This window comes from Dermacentor albipictus, chromosome 4 (genome assembly GCF_038994185.2).
Source record: "Dermacentor albipictus isolate Rhodes 1998 colony chromosome 4, USDA_Dalb.pri_finalv2, whole genome shotgun sequence".
Taxonomy (NCBI): domain Eukaryota; kingdom Metazoa; phylum Arthropoda; class Arachnida; order Ixodida; family Ixodidae; genus Dermacentor; species Dermacentor albipictus.
Window position 1 is genome coordinate 24,928,789 of NC_091824.1, and position 14,076 is coordinate 24,942,864.

At 46.2% G+C, this 14,076-nt stretch overlaps 1 protein-coding gene across 2 annotated transcripts in view; it reads right to left on the reverse strand.

Annotated features, from left to right (window-relative positions):
* Positions 1–751: 751 nt before the first annotated feature.
* LOC139059611 (uncharacterized) overlaps positions 752–14,076 on the reverse strand; it is a 221,677-nt gene continuing 208,352 nt past the window's right edge. For both annotated transcript variants that reach the window (XM_070538028.1, XM_070538027.1), the window contains one exon: positions 752–1,407. In XM_070538028.1, coding sequence (XP_070394129.1) covers positions 1,166–1,407 — 242 coding nt within the window. In that variant the 3' untranslated portion in view covers positions 752–1,165. The remainder of the gene's footprint in view (positions 1,408–14,076) is intronic.

Here is a 14,076-nt window from a genome sequence, read left to right on the forward strand (position 1 = left end):
TAGTAATGAAGTAGGCAACCATCTAATGCTAGAAGAATTGTTACTTCATTATGTATGAATGCTAGATGAATAAAGCTTCCAACGACAGAAAGCTCAGGCAAGTCGGTAGCACACTTCTTCTTGAACACGGGCTTCATATATTGCCCAGTGCAGGCAATATGAATGAAGGGTAGCAGGAACTCGAGCAGCACAGGCATTCTCTTGCCGTAGTAACTACTTGCGCAATATTTAAATCCACGTTCGACAGTGATCGTATCCATGAACGAAGTACGTTCTGCGTGATTAGGAAAAGATTGCGCATAGGAAGGGAGCACTTCACCGTGCCCCCCAATGTGCAAATCTTCATTCCCTAACAATGTTCTTTATTTTCGTCATCAAATGGCACAATTTGCTACCATTGCTCGTTGTTGGTCAACAAACTGTGGCATAATTGTGCAATAACACTCTAAAATGTTAATTGCCCAGGAGGCACTCAATCTTTAACAGCCATCATTTCTTTTTCTCCTGTGTTATGCTTTTCTTTGTTTTTTCTTGTTGGTATTGCTCCTTATGTCTTTAGATTTCACGCTATGCGTTATTTTGCGACCATTTTTCTCCCTCCACCACCCTGGAATATTATGATTATCTTCCTAGGAACACGGCATGCATAACTGAACGATGAATAGGTCTAAGCAAGAACGCTGACTGCAGGTACTATTGCAGTAGAGAGCGGTAACATAAATTTCGGATTAATTATGCGATGAGCCCCACATGCAATAACATTTAGCGAACTATATTATTCGGGAGTTTTTCATATTGGTCAATTTCCGTACAGCGGCACGGGCCGGGCTACACTTTTGAAATCGACGGCATTTGCGGTTCCTCACACGATACAATTGCTTTTTGGTTCCACTGCCCCGGCTGTTGTTGGCGATGGGGTAGAAAAATATGCACACATAACAACCGATACAAGTACATAAATGAACAACCAGTGGCAATCCGTAGAAAAATATGCACACATAACAACCGACACAAGTACATAAATGAACAACCAGTGGCAATCCGTAAGGCCCTTAAAAGTAGTCGAGCTTCTGGTTATTGTTAGCCATGGCACTGAAAATCTCCCTTTCTTGATGCCAGTGTCTTGTCGGGGGGCTGGCATGTCCTTCTCGACCGCCGTAGTCGTCTACTCCTTCACACGAGCTGGCAGACCTCGGCTCGGGCTAGGCGGCGCCGCGGGTTGCAGAAGAAGGCGGCGTGGAAGAGGCGCGTGTGACGGACAGCCAAGTTGCAATGCAGCCGGGGCGGTAGCTTCCCTGCCGCCGGTGCCTGGTCTGGAGTCCGGGAGCACGTCAGGAAGCACACGCGCCGGAAGAACATTTGGCGCTCGAAACGACTGCGCAGTGGCCGCGACGACGCCTCCACGGCCTGCGCACGTTTGCCACAGGAAGCACGTTCAGCTGCAGGCACGTCTGAATTGATACAACACGTCGTTACACCGGGAAACCTCGGATTGTATTCATTACAAGCTCTTGAGCTAAAACTGCATCTAAGAAGAATTTGTAGCCAGTCACGGTGATGGGTGTATTGTCAGCAATGGCGAAGTGCTTACAAACGAAAACCTTTGCGCACTTAAGCCCTGGCGTAATACGCAGTGCAGAAACAAATTGCAAGATCAATTGGAAGTAGCCTCTAAACATTGAACAAATCATGGTGTCGAAACAGAACCCGTAACTTAAACCTAAATGCTGCTGGAAACGAAGTTTTAGACCTAATGAAACAGGAAAATAATGATAGAGGATTAAGGTACTTGAATCTAAGCTGATCCTGAAGCGCAAACAATTGAAAGGTTTGCGTCATGAAATGGTCTTCCATATTGGGTGACAGGAGAGATCTTTATCCTGAGCCCATCAGAACAGACATTTTCGTAATAGGCGTGCCCCACATGCCATTCGATAAGACTCACGCGAGGTGTTTCGTGCTATAGAGTGAGACTGGGCCTCGGTTGTCATTCAACAGCTATGGCATCCCGGCTGAGACCATTGGATTGCGAGCTCCGCCTTGCCAGATCAACGTTGCGGACTAAACATATTGCTCGAGCAGCCCATCATCGTTGTTTTTGTTGGATATCATGGTTTGGCCGTGAATTGCGGTGGCCTTATTGTAAGTGTAAATAAAATAAAATCCAGGTAGACTCCACTATTTCAAATAACAAAAAAACGCAATTAACCATGCCCGACAGTACATGCAGCGCAGTAAAAAGGTGCGCTGAGGGGAGGAATCTACCAAATGTTTTATTTACTGTTTTACAGATTCAACTGGAATCTGCATAGATAGTATTTTCTGTTCTCGTCTCCATTTTGCTGTATTTAACATGCAGCCACCTTGATACAAATTACCCCTAATAATTTATGGTATCTGAAGCAAAGTGAGCGGAAACTAACGCAGTGGCGCAACCTGCAATCAAACTGAGCTGCCATGTATGCATGTCCTTTTTGGCCAGATCGTGGTAGATTTGTCTGAAACCGCACGGCAGTTTTGCACAGGTGATGTTTGAATGCATTCATGATGCCAAACGATGCTCTAAAAAAAGTGCCAAGTGCAAACGCATGATGTTGAAGCTTTTGCCTCTAATTGGCCCTTCATAGGCGATGACTTGTGGCTGTGTAAGGAAGTATATCGGAGATGAATTTTCAGAGTTCATTCTTGTTGATCACACTGAAAGCGAATGTTCCCAACCACCTGCATTAAAAAGGGCAGAAGACTCAGCGACACTCGTGGACATACTAGGCTGCAAATAATCTATGCCTGTTGCGTCCCGTTGTGGCTTTACTTCTTCTGGATACCAAAGTTTCTAAAAGTCATAGAATTTCCGGCAACGATGGCAAAACAAGGCATGCGCCGTATCCCAGCAGATACTGATCGTGCGTGCTAAGCGTCAATCCAGGCTAGACAGAGAGACGACTGTTGGCTTTAACGGCTTTAGGGCATCGACTTTGATGTTCTAATCTTATACAGACTACACCGTACCACTTGTTATGTACAATGTCACATCGCCAGCTTACTGCGACGAAAAAAGAAACACATGCCATCGTGAATCCGGCAAGAAAAGTACCGTATAGACAGTGCCGCCCGGTGTATGAATCACATGGCCCGTCGCTCTTCGCTAACCTACCCCTATTTCCTCTTCTTTTTGTTGATGGTAGTGCTTTTCACGTACACAACAAAAACAGATGGCGAACAGCCAGAGGGAACGACGCACAGCGCTGTCGCACGGGGACAACGCATAGACCACTGTCGTCTTCACAGAACTTCCCGAGCCACGAACTAAGTCCAACAGAAAGACTACCGAGTCTACGTTTCAGAAAACATAATTAGCCGTTTAATAAATCAATCGGAAGAGTTCTGAAACAGCCATCTATATATCGTGAAACTATTTGTGTGACCGTCGTCGTGGCAGACTAGAAAATTGTCTGGCAGAGATTAGGAAAAAAAAAGCGTGGCTTGTGATGTTTGATGCTTGTCGCCAGTACTTCGACGTGTTGTTGCTGCAGCATGAGCGGCGACTGAGCTAGCGAACAATGGCTCATGCCACGCTGGGCACATGGACTTTTCATTTTACCGCATCGAGAAGTGCGGTGGTACTTTATAAACCGTTTTTTTGACAACTTTGTGTAATTTGTTGTGCAGGACGCTGTGTGAGATGAAACATACGTCGATGCACAAAGCGCATCTCGGCCGAGACTTCGATATTTTCAGAGTTCTGGGCCGCTATTACAAAAAACTCATTACGCTTGAATTTTTCGTAGGCTAACATTCCAGCCAGGCATGACGCTGGAAACAACATTAGCGAAGGCGGACGGCGACGACGAAGAGCACTTCTGAGCGAAAAATTTATTCGATAAGGGCATAGCCGCCTTCGTTTTATTTTGCCATTAAAATGAGGTCGGCGTTATTCTGACCCTCTCCACCCTTAACATTTTTATGTCTTCGCAAAGCAATGCCAGCGGCACTACCTAACTGCAACAATCCGAATAGGTATGGTAGTCGGCGCATATTGTTGGACTAAAGAACGCTAAAAACGAAACACAGAGGAAGACGACACTTGATGCTGCGCTGGCTACCTACTTACGTAACGTTTACGTTTCTTGGCGTAAATGTGTCTGCTGGCGGTGCATCCTGCTTGCGCACATCTAATCATTATAGATTATTCAATAAGCATTGGCCACATTATCACCATCCACATTGCGGAAGTGTGCCAAGGAACCACCCAGTTTAATTTTGAGCACCCGGTATTTTCTACATTGGTACACGGGCGTTCTTTTTTCTGTGTGTTGTCACCCCTTACAGAATGCCATCGCTATAGCAGGAAATTGACAGCATGACTTCCTGCTTAGGTGCTTAACGCAATGGCCCTTGAGCCACGGAAATTGATGCATAAAAAGTCAGGTTCTGGGGTTTTACGTTCCAAAACTTCGATCTGATTTGAGGGGCCCCGTGGGGGGACTCATGATTCTTTTTGACCAGGTAATGTTCTTTGCAGTGCCCGTAAATGTAAGCACACGTGCATCATTTCCTTGAACTAGCCCCTATAGAGGTGCGGCTTCTGCAGTCGGCATCAAACCCCCGACCACGAGCTCAGCCATGAAACGTCATAACCACTATGCTACCACGGTGATATATGGGTGACTGCGATCTGAAGGCGCCCGTGAATCGTTTTAGCTGAGCACCGATGCGTGATGGCTAGCATGTATATACGCACGCGCTGCTACCCCATGACGCGGGAAGCTGATCCCACTGGCCCGCGTGCTGCTCTATGACACCTCTACATTGCCTTATTTCCACTTAGGCTCGGCAAACAGAATGGCGCACACTAGCACCGATCAACTTCGAAGCGACTACTCTGGGGGCGAGTTTTCGCACATGGACCACAAAGAATACCTAAGGTCTTCTGAGAGGTTAAAAGAACCGTTAAAGATCGACGCTATAAACAATTTTAGCCTGATGAAGTACCCTTTCAACACAACGTTGCCGTTAATTTCGTAGCAACAGTTCAATCAAGAAAAAGTGAAATAAAAAGCGAAACATCCGAACCAGTACGCAGCGTGACATCGTGGCTTTGAAAGCATTATCTTGTATCTGGGCAGTTGTGGCGAAGTAAATGTTTCTGGAAACTTGCTGAGTTTCGAGAACTTGCCAAGCTTCAGCTTTTCAGCCTCAAGTGGTAGAAGGAGAAGATGGGGGGGAGGTGTTCTACATTGGTGGCCACTACGCATGGCGGAGCCGTGCGAGTTCTACCTTGAAAGCGATCTGCGATGGTGATGGAGCGCACCGAGTACCTGATAGCTTTCTGTGCTCTGTGTTATCGCCGCTCAGTTCGCGTTGAAGCGAGAGGCAGCATGAAAGTCAATTTGCTCGCTCCTGCTGCCGCGCTTCCTCACTCCAGCGTTCTAACAGCGAGTGTGCGAGGTCATTGCAGGTGATGCGTTAATATTTGCTTGTTTGCATGTGACAGCATGCTTGTTAATTTAGTTAGTAAGCGAATGTTTACAAGTTTATACGGCTGATAAAACTAATATCCATACTTTGCGTAGCTGTCTGTATTTGTTATCGCAATCGATTCTTCGGCTTTTCGTGAAACTGTGATTTCTTTCTTCTTTATAATTCTAACATAAACCCGCCGCGGTGGCTTAGCGGCTATGATGTCGCGCTGCTAAGCATGAGGGCGCGAGATCAAATCGCGGCCGCATTTGGCTGGGGCGCAATGCGAAAAACACCCGTGTCCCATGCATTTAGGACACGTTAAAGATCCTCTACAGGGCAAAATTAATCCGAAGTCCCTCACTACGGCGTACCTTATAATCAAATCGTAGTTATGTCACGCAAAACCCCAAAATCCATCCATTCTAACATAAGAGGAACACGTTTAACAGCAATATCTAGCTTTCTAACAAGCAGATTCTATGAAAAGGGAATCTCAAAGTAGATGTACTGCTTTGTTGGCAGTCGTATTTTGGCTTTAGTTGTGGCTACTTTTCACTTTCGTGAGTCAAATTTTACCTGAGTTAATACCGGCAGTGTTTACATTGAATATTTTGTACTAATATCAGGAATTATTATGTTTCTTAGCTACATCGTATTGCGGCTACTAGGTTACTTGCAGATGCAGTTTAGGGGACCGCACGCAAGCTTAGCACATACGCAAAAAAATTTGGCATTTAGAAATATTCGCAGCGAGATTTCCTGGCTTTTTTAAACACTTCTTATATTGATACAAACACGGAAGTTCATATAGCTATCGTTTAGCTAAAATGTAATTGCAAAACACTTGCGTGTCATCGATCAAAGATATAGAATTCAATTTCGTAGTTATCTTTCTCTTTGTGAAGTAAACTTTGGTAAGACGTAAAAGTTCTTGGACGCACACAAGCTGCTCTAGAGCGGGCCAAGAAAAATAAAATGATGAAAAAAATGGCTGTGGCTTAGGTAAGGTTAAGCCCAGGATGCGAAGCATACTAGCCTTTATTTTAGTTGTTGAACCACTGTTTAGCCTGGTGAACTGCTGTTGCTTGGCTATATTTGGTTCGGCTAGACGAAGAAACAACTCATGCATTACTGCTTCGCCTTCAAGAGTGGAACGCGACAGCGTTCCCGTCGACCCGCCAAGGGGTGTAAGACAATGGGCTACAGGGCAGCGACTACGCGCCCCGCATTGGACGCGGTGAGCGTCGAGCAAAGCAGCGTTCGGCGCGGCAACGAAATGTGCGCCTGAGCAAGAGACGCACGCCTTAGAAACAGCTCGTTTCTAAGGCAACACCGCATTCACTAGAGGCGCTTTTGTACCGCTTTGAAGCATCGTACTCGTGGCTCAGTGGTAGCGTCTCCGTCCCACACTCCGGAGACCCTGGTTCGATTCCCACCCAGCCCGTCTTGCAAGAGTTGAGCCAAAGCCACTTCTCCTCTGTCGTGACGTCACGGTGTCACGTGGTTTCATGGCGACACCGCCGCGCCTGAGGAGCTGGGTTGAGCTCTCGTAATATGCTTCGCATAAAACCACTCTACTTCACCAGAGCGTGATTGAAAGACAAAAGTGACAGAGCAAGGTTAAAACTTAAATGACCGCGAAGAGTACCAAGAAAACCCGGAGTGACTTACGTGCAAAATAAAAAAATTAAGCTTCGAAAATAAAAAAGTGGGCTCAGAGTGATATACGCGAAAAATGAGGAAATCCTTCCTAAAACTAAGATATCTAAACCAGTAGTTGACAAAACCAACAAACGAGAGAAAAGAAATTGAAAAAAATTGGATGTAGCAACCAATGGAATTAAGTATAAACCCCATGCAAGCAATCTTGCGCGCGACAGCGACAAGCGACGCGGTATGGCTGTCGCGTTCGCTCTTCGCCTACAAGTCGTACCCCATGCGAGCGATGACTTCCTGCGACGTCTCCCCAGTGTTGCCGGTATGAGGGCAGCAATATAGGCGTCGAAACTGTCGTGACGCGTGCTTTATTACCATAAGTTGATGTGTTTTACCATAAAAAGCAGCATAAAATATTTCTGAAAATCTTGCAGTAGGTTCTTGTCCTTGCCCGTATAAAAATTCAATCGTTTGCTCTCTCCGTGAGGCAATCGTAAGTACTTGAGTTATGTACATCCAGTTCCGGCTTCGCGCTATTGGCTAGTCGCTCATAGCTTTTCCGGGCGACGAGCGACGAATTCTAGATTTGCAAAACCGAGTGGTCGCGCGACAAGACCGAGCGGTCTGTTAAAGGGCCCCTGAAACGGTTCGGACAAATTTTGTAGGCGCGTAGGGTACAGCTTAAGTAGAACATTCGCACCACAATTTAAGTGAAGCGTTACGTATTAATGGAGCTGCAAGCGATTAGAAGTTACCCTCCTCCCTAGCTATGCTTTTCCTCCTCAACTAGCTCGCCGAGCGAGCGGCGCTAAGCTCCGCCTTCACTGGTTCAGCGTCACGATGCGACGTCACATCGCTCACTTCCGGTGGTTTAGGAGCACGCCCCCTCCCGCGCGAGACCTCTCCGCTAGCCGCTTGGCCGTCGACCGAGAGCTATCGAAGCAGTGTGCGTTGCGAGCATTCTGTCGTAGCGCCGAACGTGTCCGGTACTCCGCTAAAAACAGGCAAGCTGGTCATTTCGGCAAATGACTGGAGGCATAAACTCAAGCTGATGAAGGAACTTTAGCGTAGACGTACGTGAGCAGCCTGATCGGTCTGCACGGTCCAGACACTTGCTGGCGCAGCGCTTAACCAGTCAAACAAAGCGCTAAAATTGCTCTAACCAAGTGTAAAGCATTTTAAACATTTATAAATCAACGTGTTGATGATTACACTCCTGCGAAAAATACACACCAGCAGCAAAGAATACACTTCGTTGCTGCTACTGTGTATAGTTGAGCTCTGTGCCACCAGGTGGCTGCACCGTGCAGACCGTTCACATTTGCCCTTCTGCTCATCTCGTGGCTCAACCCGGCACAGTCAAGCGGCCAGACCCTGTCCCCTTGCGCTTGCGTTTGCCCTAATACTGGACTCGCGGTTTGCAGGTCGCTAGGTTTGCAGTCCACAAGGCAACAAAGTCGAATCATAGTGCTCGCGAAAAGACTGAGACCGACTCTGACCGCGGAGCTCTCGTCAAAATGGAGTACGTTGTAACACAAGCAGACGACACTTGCTGTGTGCCGAAGTGCTGAAGTGTAATAAAAAACTATTCTTGTGTATTCTCTTTAAGTTATTTTCTTTTTACAAAAACAAAGTAACTAACATTCCAACTATTACGAGCATCATTTGTTCACCCTAAAGTTGGAAAAATTATCGACCACGCGCCCTCGTCAGCCAATCAGATAGCTCGCCCATGTGACGTAATATGGGTTATTTGCATCATATGGGTAGGGGCGGCTTAAAATTCCGCCGAGCAGTGCGCTGCGATCGTCAGCGATGGGTATTTTTAAAACATTATAATAAATTACACGCTTTACGCAGAGCACTTAGATGCATCAATTAATGATCAGAAGAACCTACTCTAACGACTCAGTACGTTTGTAGAAAATCGCCAAAATCGTTTCAGGGTCCCTTTAAGCGACGGCCCCATCCATCGCTCGAAGCCGTCGCTCCTCGCTGTCGCACACAAAATCGCGCTCATGGGCCTTGAGTCGTAGCAGGAAGTTAGAATTAACGGCGCGACGCACTTTTTTTCATTTTTTAGAGTGTCTTCATTTTATTGCTCTATCTTAAAGGACTGCGCACGTTTCTCTGGAAATTTTGCTCTTGTGTCCTCGTAATAATTATGCTGCCACTCGAATATCGTTCACGAATTCCCTTCGTTTGTCTTTCATTGCAGGGACCGTATAACGTAAAACTATTCCAATATGTTTTTATTCCAATCTCCTGACGTCAAATTTGCGTAACCACCAACGCAAGCATCGGGCAGTAATCCGCAGGGTTGTCTGAGCAAACGAATCAAACGCTCTCCTCGTTATAGAAGGGCACTTTTGTTTGCTTGAAAAACGAACAACATTGCCTACACTAAGCGGCTTGTCTTATCTAATTGGCTCACAAGAGGCGAGGAGCACGCTCAAGTGGAGAGGGATTCAATGGTGCCGAGCCAGTGCACTGAAAATAGATAGCCGGATGAGGAGGGTGGTGCCACCGTCTGCGATTGGTCCGCTTTCTCTTACTTAGCTTGCAGTGGCTTGTCGACAATCGCGGCGGCATGCAATGGAATCTTAAGAATGACGCTAAAACGGATCCTCAGCGAAGAAAAAAATTATGGGGTTTTACGTGCCAAAACCACTTTCCGATTATGAGGCGCCGCACGCCGTAGTGGAGGACTACGGAAATTTCGACCATCTGGGGTTCTTAACGTGTACCTAAATCTAAGTAAGCGGGTGCTTTCGCATTTCGCCCCCATCGCCTTAGCAAAGAAAAGTAGGCAGAACGAGGTTGTAAAGGTGCCGAAAGTTCTCCAAAACGTTACACGGCCACGCAAAAAGTTTTATTACACGCAAATAAACCCAAGCTCTCCGGCAGGTGTGAGTAGCCAGTGCCTGAGCGATCGGCGGCAGCCATCTTTTATTCCTTTCGGAACGGGCAGCCTGCGGCTATTCAGAAAAAAAAATAGTTTTGTTCGGCATATTAATGCATCTTTAAAGCGTACACGTGACTTTGACACCGTGAGTTTTTGCGGTTTTGTGACGTCGCATGACAGGCAGGTGAAGTAGGCGCAGCCCGAGAACTTTTGACCAATAGCCGACGGCTAATGGCGAAAAGGCGTCGAATGAGAAATAACTATTTTTCTTTTCTTCGGTGAAATTATGTGTAATCAGTGTGTACATGCGATATCAGATGGGGAGCTATCGCGGTTTTGGTGACGTCGCGTGACAGACAGGTGAAGTGGGGGTGGTCCAAAAAAGTTTTTGACCAATCACGGAGGGCTGATTGCAGCATTGGAATAGAAAAGTTTGGAATAGTTTTACGTTATAGCGCCCCAGTTTGAAAAGCAACAGTGCTATGAAAAGCAAAGAAAATGGAAATAGGAAGTAAGAGGATTGGTGACAGGGTCGTGAAGAAACTGAGCTTCGGAGGCTAAACCTGGCGAGCGCGTCTGGCCTCACATTCAAATTGAACCATGGGCAGGAAACACTACCATCGCCAACTAATTACATCCCGTCTAATGCGCTCTGCGCTACCTGGGCCGCTATTTTGTAGCGATGCCTTATGCCTTATTCTATGCTATTCTTATCATCCACCACACACGGCCGTCCGATCCCGTTGATAATGTGGGCAGACCGTCGCTCTGACCACTGGCCAAGCGCGAAAAGAGTGAAAAAGCATAGAATCGGAAAAAGGCATCGCTACAAAATACCGGCCCTGGTGCAGCAGACACGTACATAATGTTGACGGAAACTTTTGTTGCTCTTTTGGACCCTTTAGCTAAGAGGTTGTGACAGGCTGCACGGGGTGGTTACAATTCTTTAATGAGTCTGCAAATAACCTATGTTGTTTCATTTCCAGGTTCAAGAAAACTAGTAACGGATATATAGAATAAGGAAAGAAATGTTTGTGCAATGCAGCGCAAAATTGTATCTCTGCTTATTGCTGAGCTACTCTTATGTCATGCAGAAAACAGATTGAAGATTGAGGTGAGAGGCGACAAAAGAAAAAGAGGTTGGAGGAGGCATGCTTTCTTTTTTTCTTTTTTGTGTTTGAAATAAACTGAAGACGAATCTGTTCTGTGGTCTCTATTTTCCTTCCAAAACCTGGTACCCAGGGACAGCACACCCGAAGACAGACACGACGCCTTCAGCATCTTTCGCTTCCACGGGTTGAAGAGGGGGACAGTGGTGTCTTGCTCAACACCGAACCATCACGGGCAAGAAGTCTTTCAACATGGTTCTAAACATGAATAGAGAAATTCTGTGGAAGAAGCGTGGATATATTAGAGCAAAGGTGACTACGCTTTATAGCGAAGCTGATAAGAAGATAGCAGAAGATGCCGACGAAATGCAAGTAACGTCGCTTCTGAACCAGATGAAGAGCGTGTAAAAGACATTAAACGAGGTCGACTCGCAGGTAGAATTGCTCATCAAACCGGATGACATGGAAACAGAATTTGAGAGTTTTGCACTTTGAGGTGATGATTGTCGCCGTGACGACCAAGTTAGAAGAACAATTCCGAGAGCTGGACCAAGTGACACAAGAAAAAACAAAAATAGGGACAGGCTAAGTGAGCACAGCGCGAAGTACTAATCCCATCTCGGACATAGAAGAGTTAGTTAAGTTACGACGGCTTGAGATGATTAAGTTTGAGGGGAAAACAACAGCTTGGCCAAGGGTTTGCCATCAGTTCGAGACGTCGGTGCACAACAGAATGAACATGCCGAAGAGACAGAAATTTACCTTTTGCCATCCCTCAATGGAGAGGTAGCGTCTCTAGTACAAGGCTTATAGTTCTACGAGGAGAATTACGAGAAGGTAGTCACCATTTTGAAAGAAACATTTAGGAGACGAGATAATTTAACAGAGGCCTACATGAAAGATCTCGCAAATGTAGAAGTAGTGACGAGTTTCAAAATAATCGATGGATTGAAGTATAAGCATCCCAAAACTTTGCAAGTAAGCACAAAAGCTTTGCAGTCATTAGGGATGTTAATGGACAGTTATTCCATAGTTAAACGCCTGTCATGAGAACTGCGCTACCAGAGGGCATGAGGATAGAAATGAAGATGAAGGAAGTGGAGAATGACACAGATCAGCAAGATTTGGGGTCGGACTTGAGCAGGTAGCACGCGCAGTGTAAAATAAATATGGAGTTCTTGAACATCCATATACGCACTGGAGACGAGACACGCGAGGAGAAATACGACGCGAAACAGTTATCACGTAGTCAGAGACGAACAAGGACGTCCACGCTTCGAAGCACCGCGCTGAAAAACCACATTTTCTGCAATATGGCTAGGCATTATGCTGAAGATTGCAGATGAAGCATAACGTTGGAGCAGAAGAAAGCAGCTTTGCAGCCGCAGTGAAGATCTTTCAGATGCATGAGACCTTGCCACACGGCGAAGAGGTGCCGCGCCAACGTTCGTTGCAAGGTGTGCAAAGGAAGGCACGCAACATTCATGTCGACCCCCTACGGCTGGGTCATCGACTCAAAAGCCAAGGAGTGGTGGCGGGCGCCTAAATACGAGCGCCCAAGTTGAGCAGTTAGATAGAAGCAATCCTGCAACATGCATGCACAGCTGCCCGGCGAGTCCAAGTGCATACTGCTGCAGCCAGCTTTTTCATGGGTGGAAGAAGATAGCGGTTGCTGCGGATGGCTTATACTGGGGAATGGGCGCCAGAGGACGTTCATCAATGAGATATTCTCGAGAAATCTAGACTGCAAAGGGAAAATATCGCATAGAGTCACTGTGAGGTTGTTTAGGAGAGTATGGAGTGAACTCTACATGAAAGTCGTCAAAGTCAATATCAAGAAGGACCCTACAGAACACACTACGGAGTCGCGCGAGATAGAAGTAAAATCCTGTGGTGTCTTGCCATCGCGACCGTGGGTAAAACAAGAAACTGTAAGATCTCTAAGTCTTTCCTTGGCTGATGACACTACGAAGGCGGGCAATAAAAACGCAGCTCTCGAGACATCGAGAATAATTAGAGCCAATTATTGTTAAACATTAAACATAAGTCGCATTGGAATGATTAAACCAAAAATAACGGTAATAGAAGCGATTATGGGCTAGACGATTCAAGAGCTTGTAGATATTCCTTCTACGCCACTGAAATCTTCGTCGGGTATAGTCCTCGAGGTCACTGCCAACCCTAATGCGATAGTCAGTGAACTGCAATATTTCTGGGATTTGGAAAGCATTGGATTCGCCCAGAAACCAATAACAAAGTCAAGCGATGACCGTGTGCTACATTGTGTCAAGGAAAGCATTATGTTCAAGGCAGGCAGATATGAGCGAGGCTACAAGGGAAGGATGACAACAAGCCAATTACACTGAGGAGGCTTATGCGGGTGAGTGAGAAATTATGCAAAGAACGCGATGACCTGCAGGCTTACGACGAGGCTATCCTTAATTAGTTCGAGAGAGAAGTAGCAGGAAACGTTCTGAAGAAACTGCAGTATCAGACATTCAGAAATAATTTGCCTGTTATATGCCGGAAAAAGCAGTGATCAAGAGAAAAAGAGGCACGACAAAGACACGCATTGTTCTTTACGCATCGTCAAGCTATAACTCGCGAAAATACCTCAATGAAAACTTGGAAAATGGGCCCAACTTGAACCCCGACATCACAAGTTTGCTGATGACCTTTCGACAGCACCGGATTGCAATGTCGGCGGATGTGGAGAAAAAGCATTTGTGCAAATAGTGATGCACGAACATGACCGAGATGTAAGACGTACTGCGCTTTCTGTGATGGGAAGAAATACCCAGTTACGCTGCGCCATGCCCGGAGATAAAGACATGGTGGATGATGAGGGTAACATTCGGCACTGGACCAAGTAGCTTTCTTCTCGCAGCCGCAATTCATCGAGATTTGGAGGACGTCGAAGTGCAATACTTCCTTGTTGTTGCG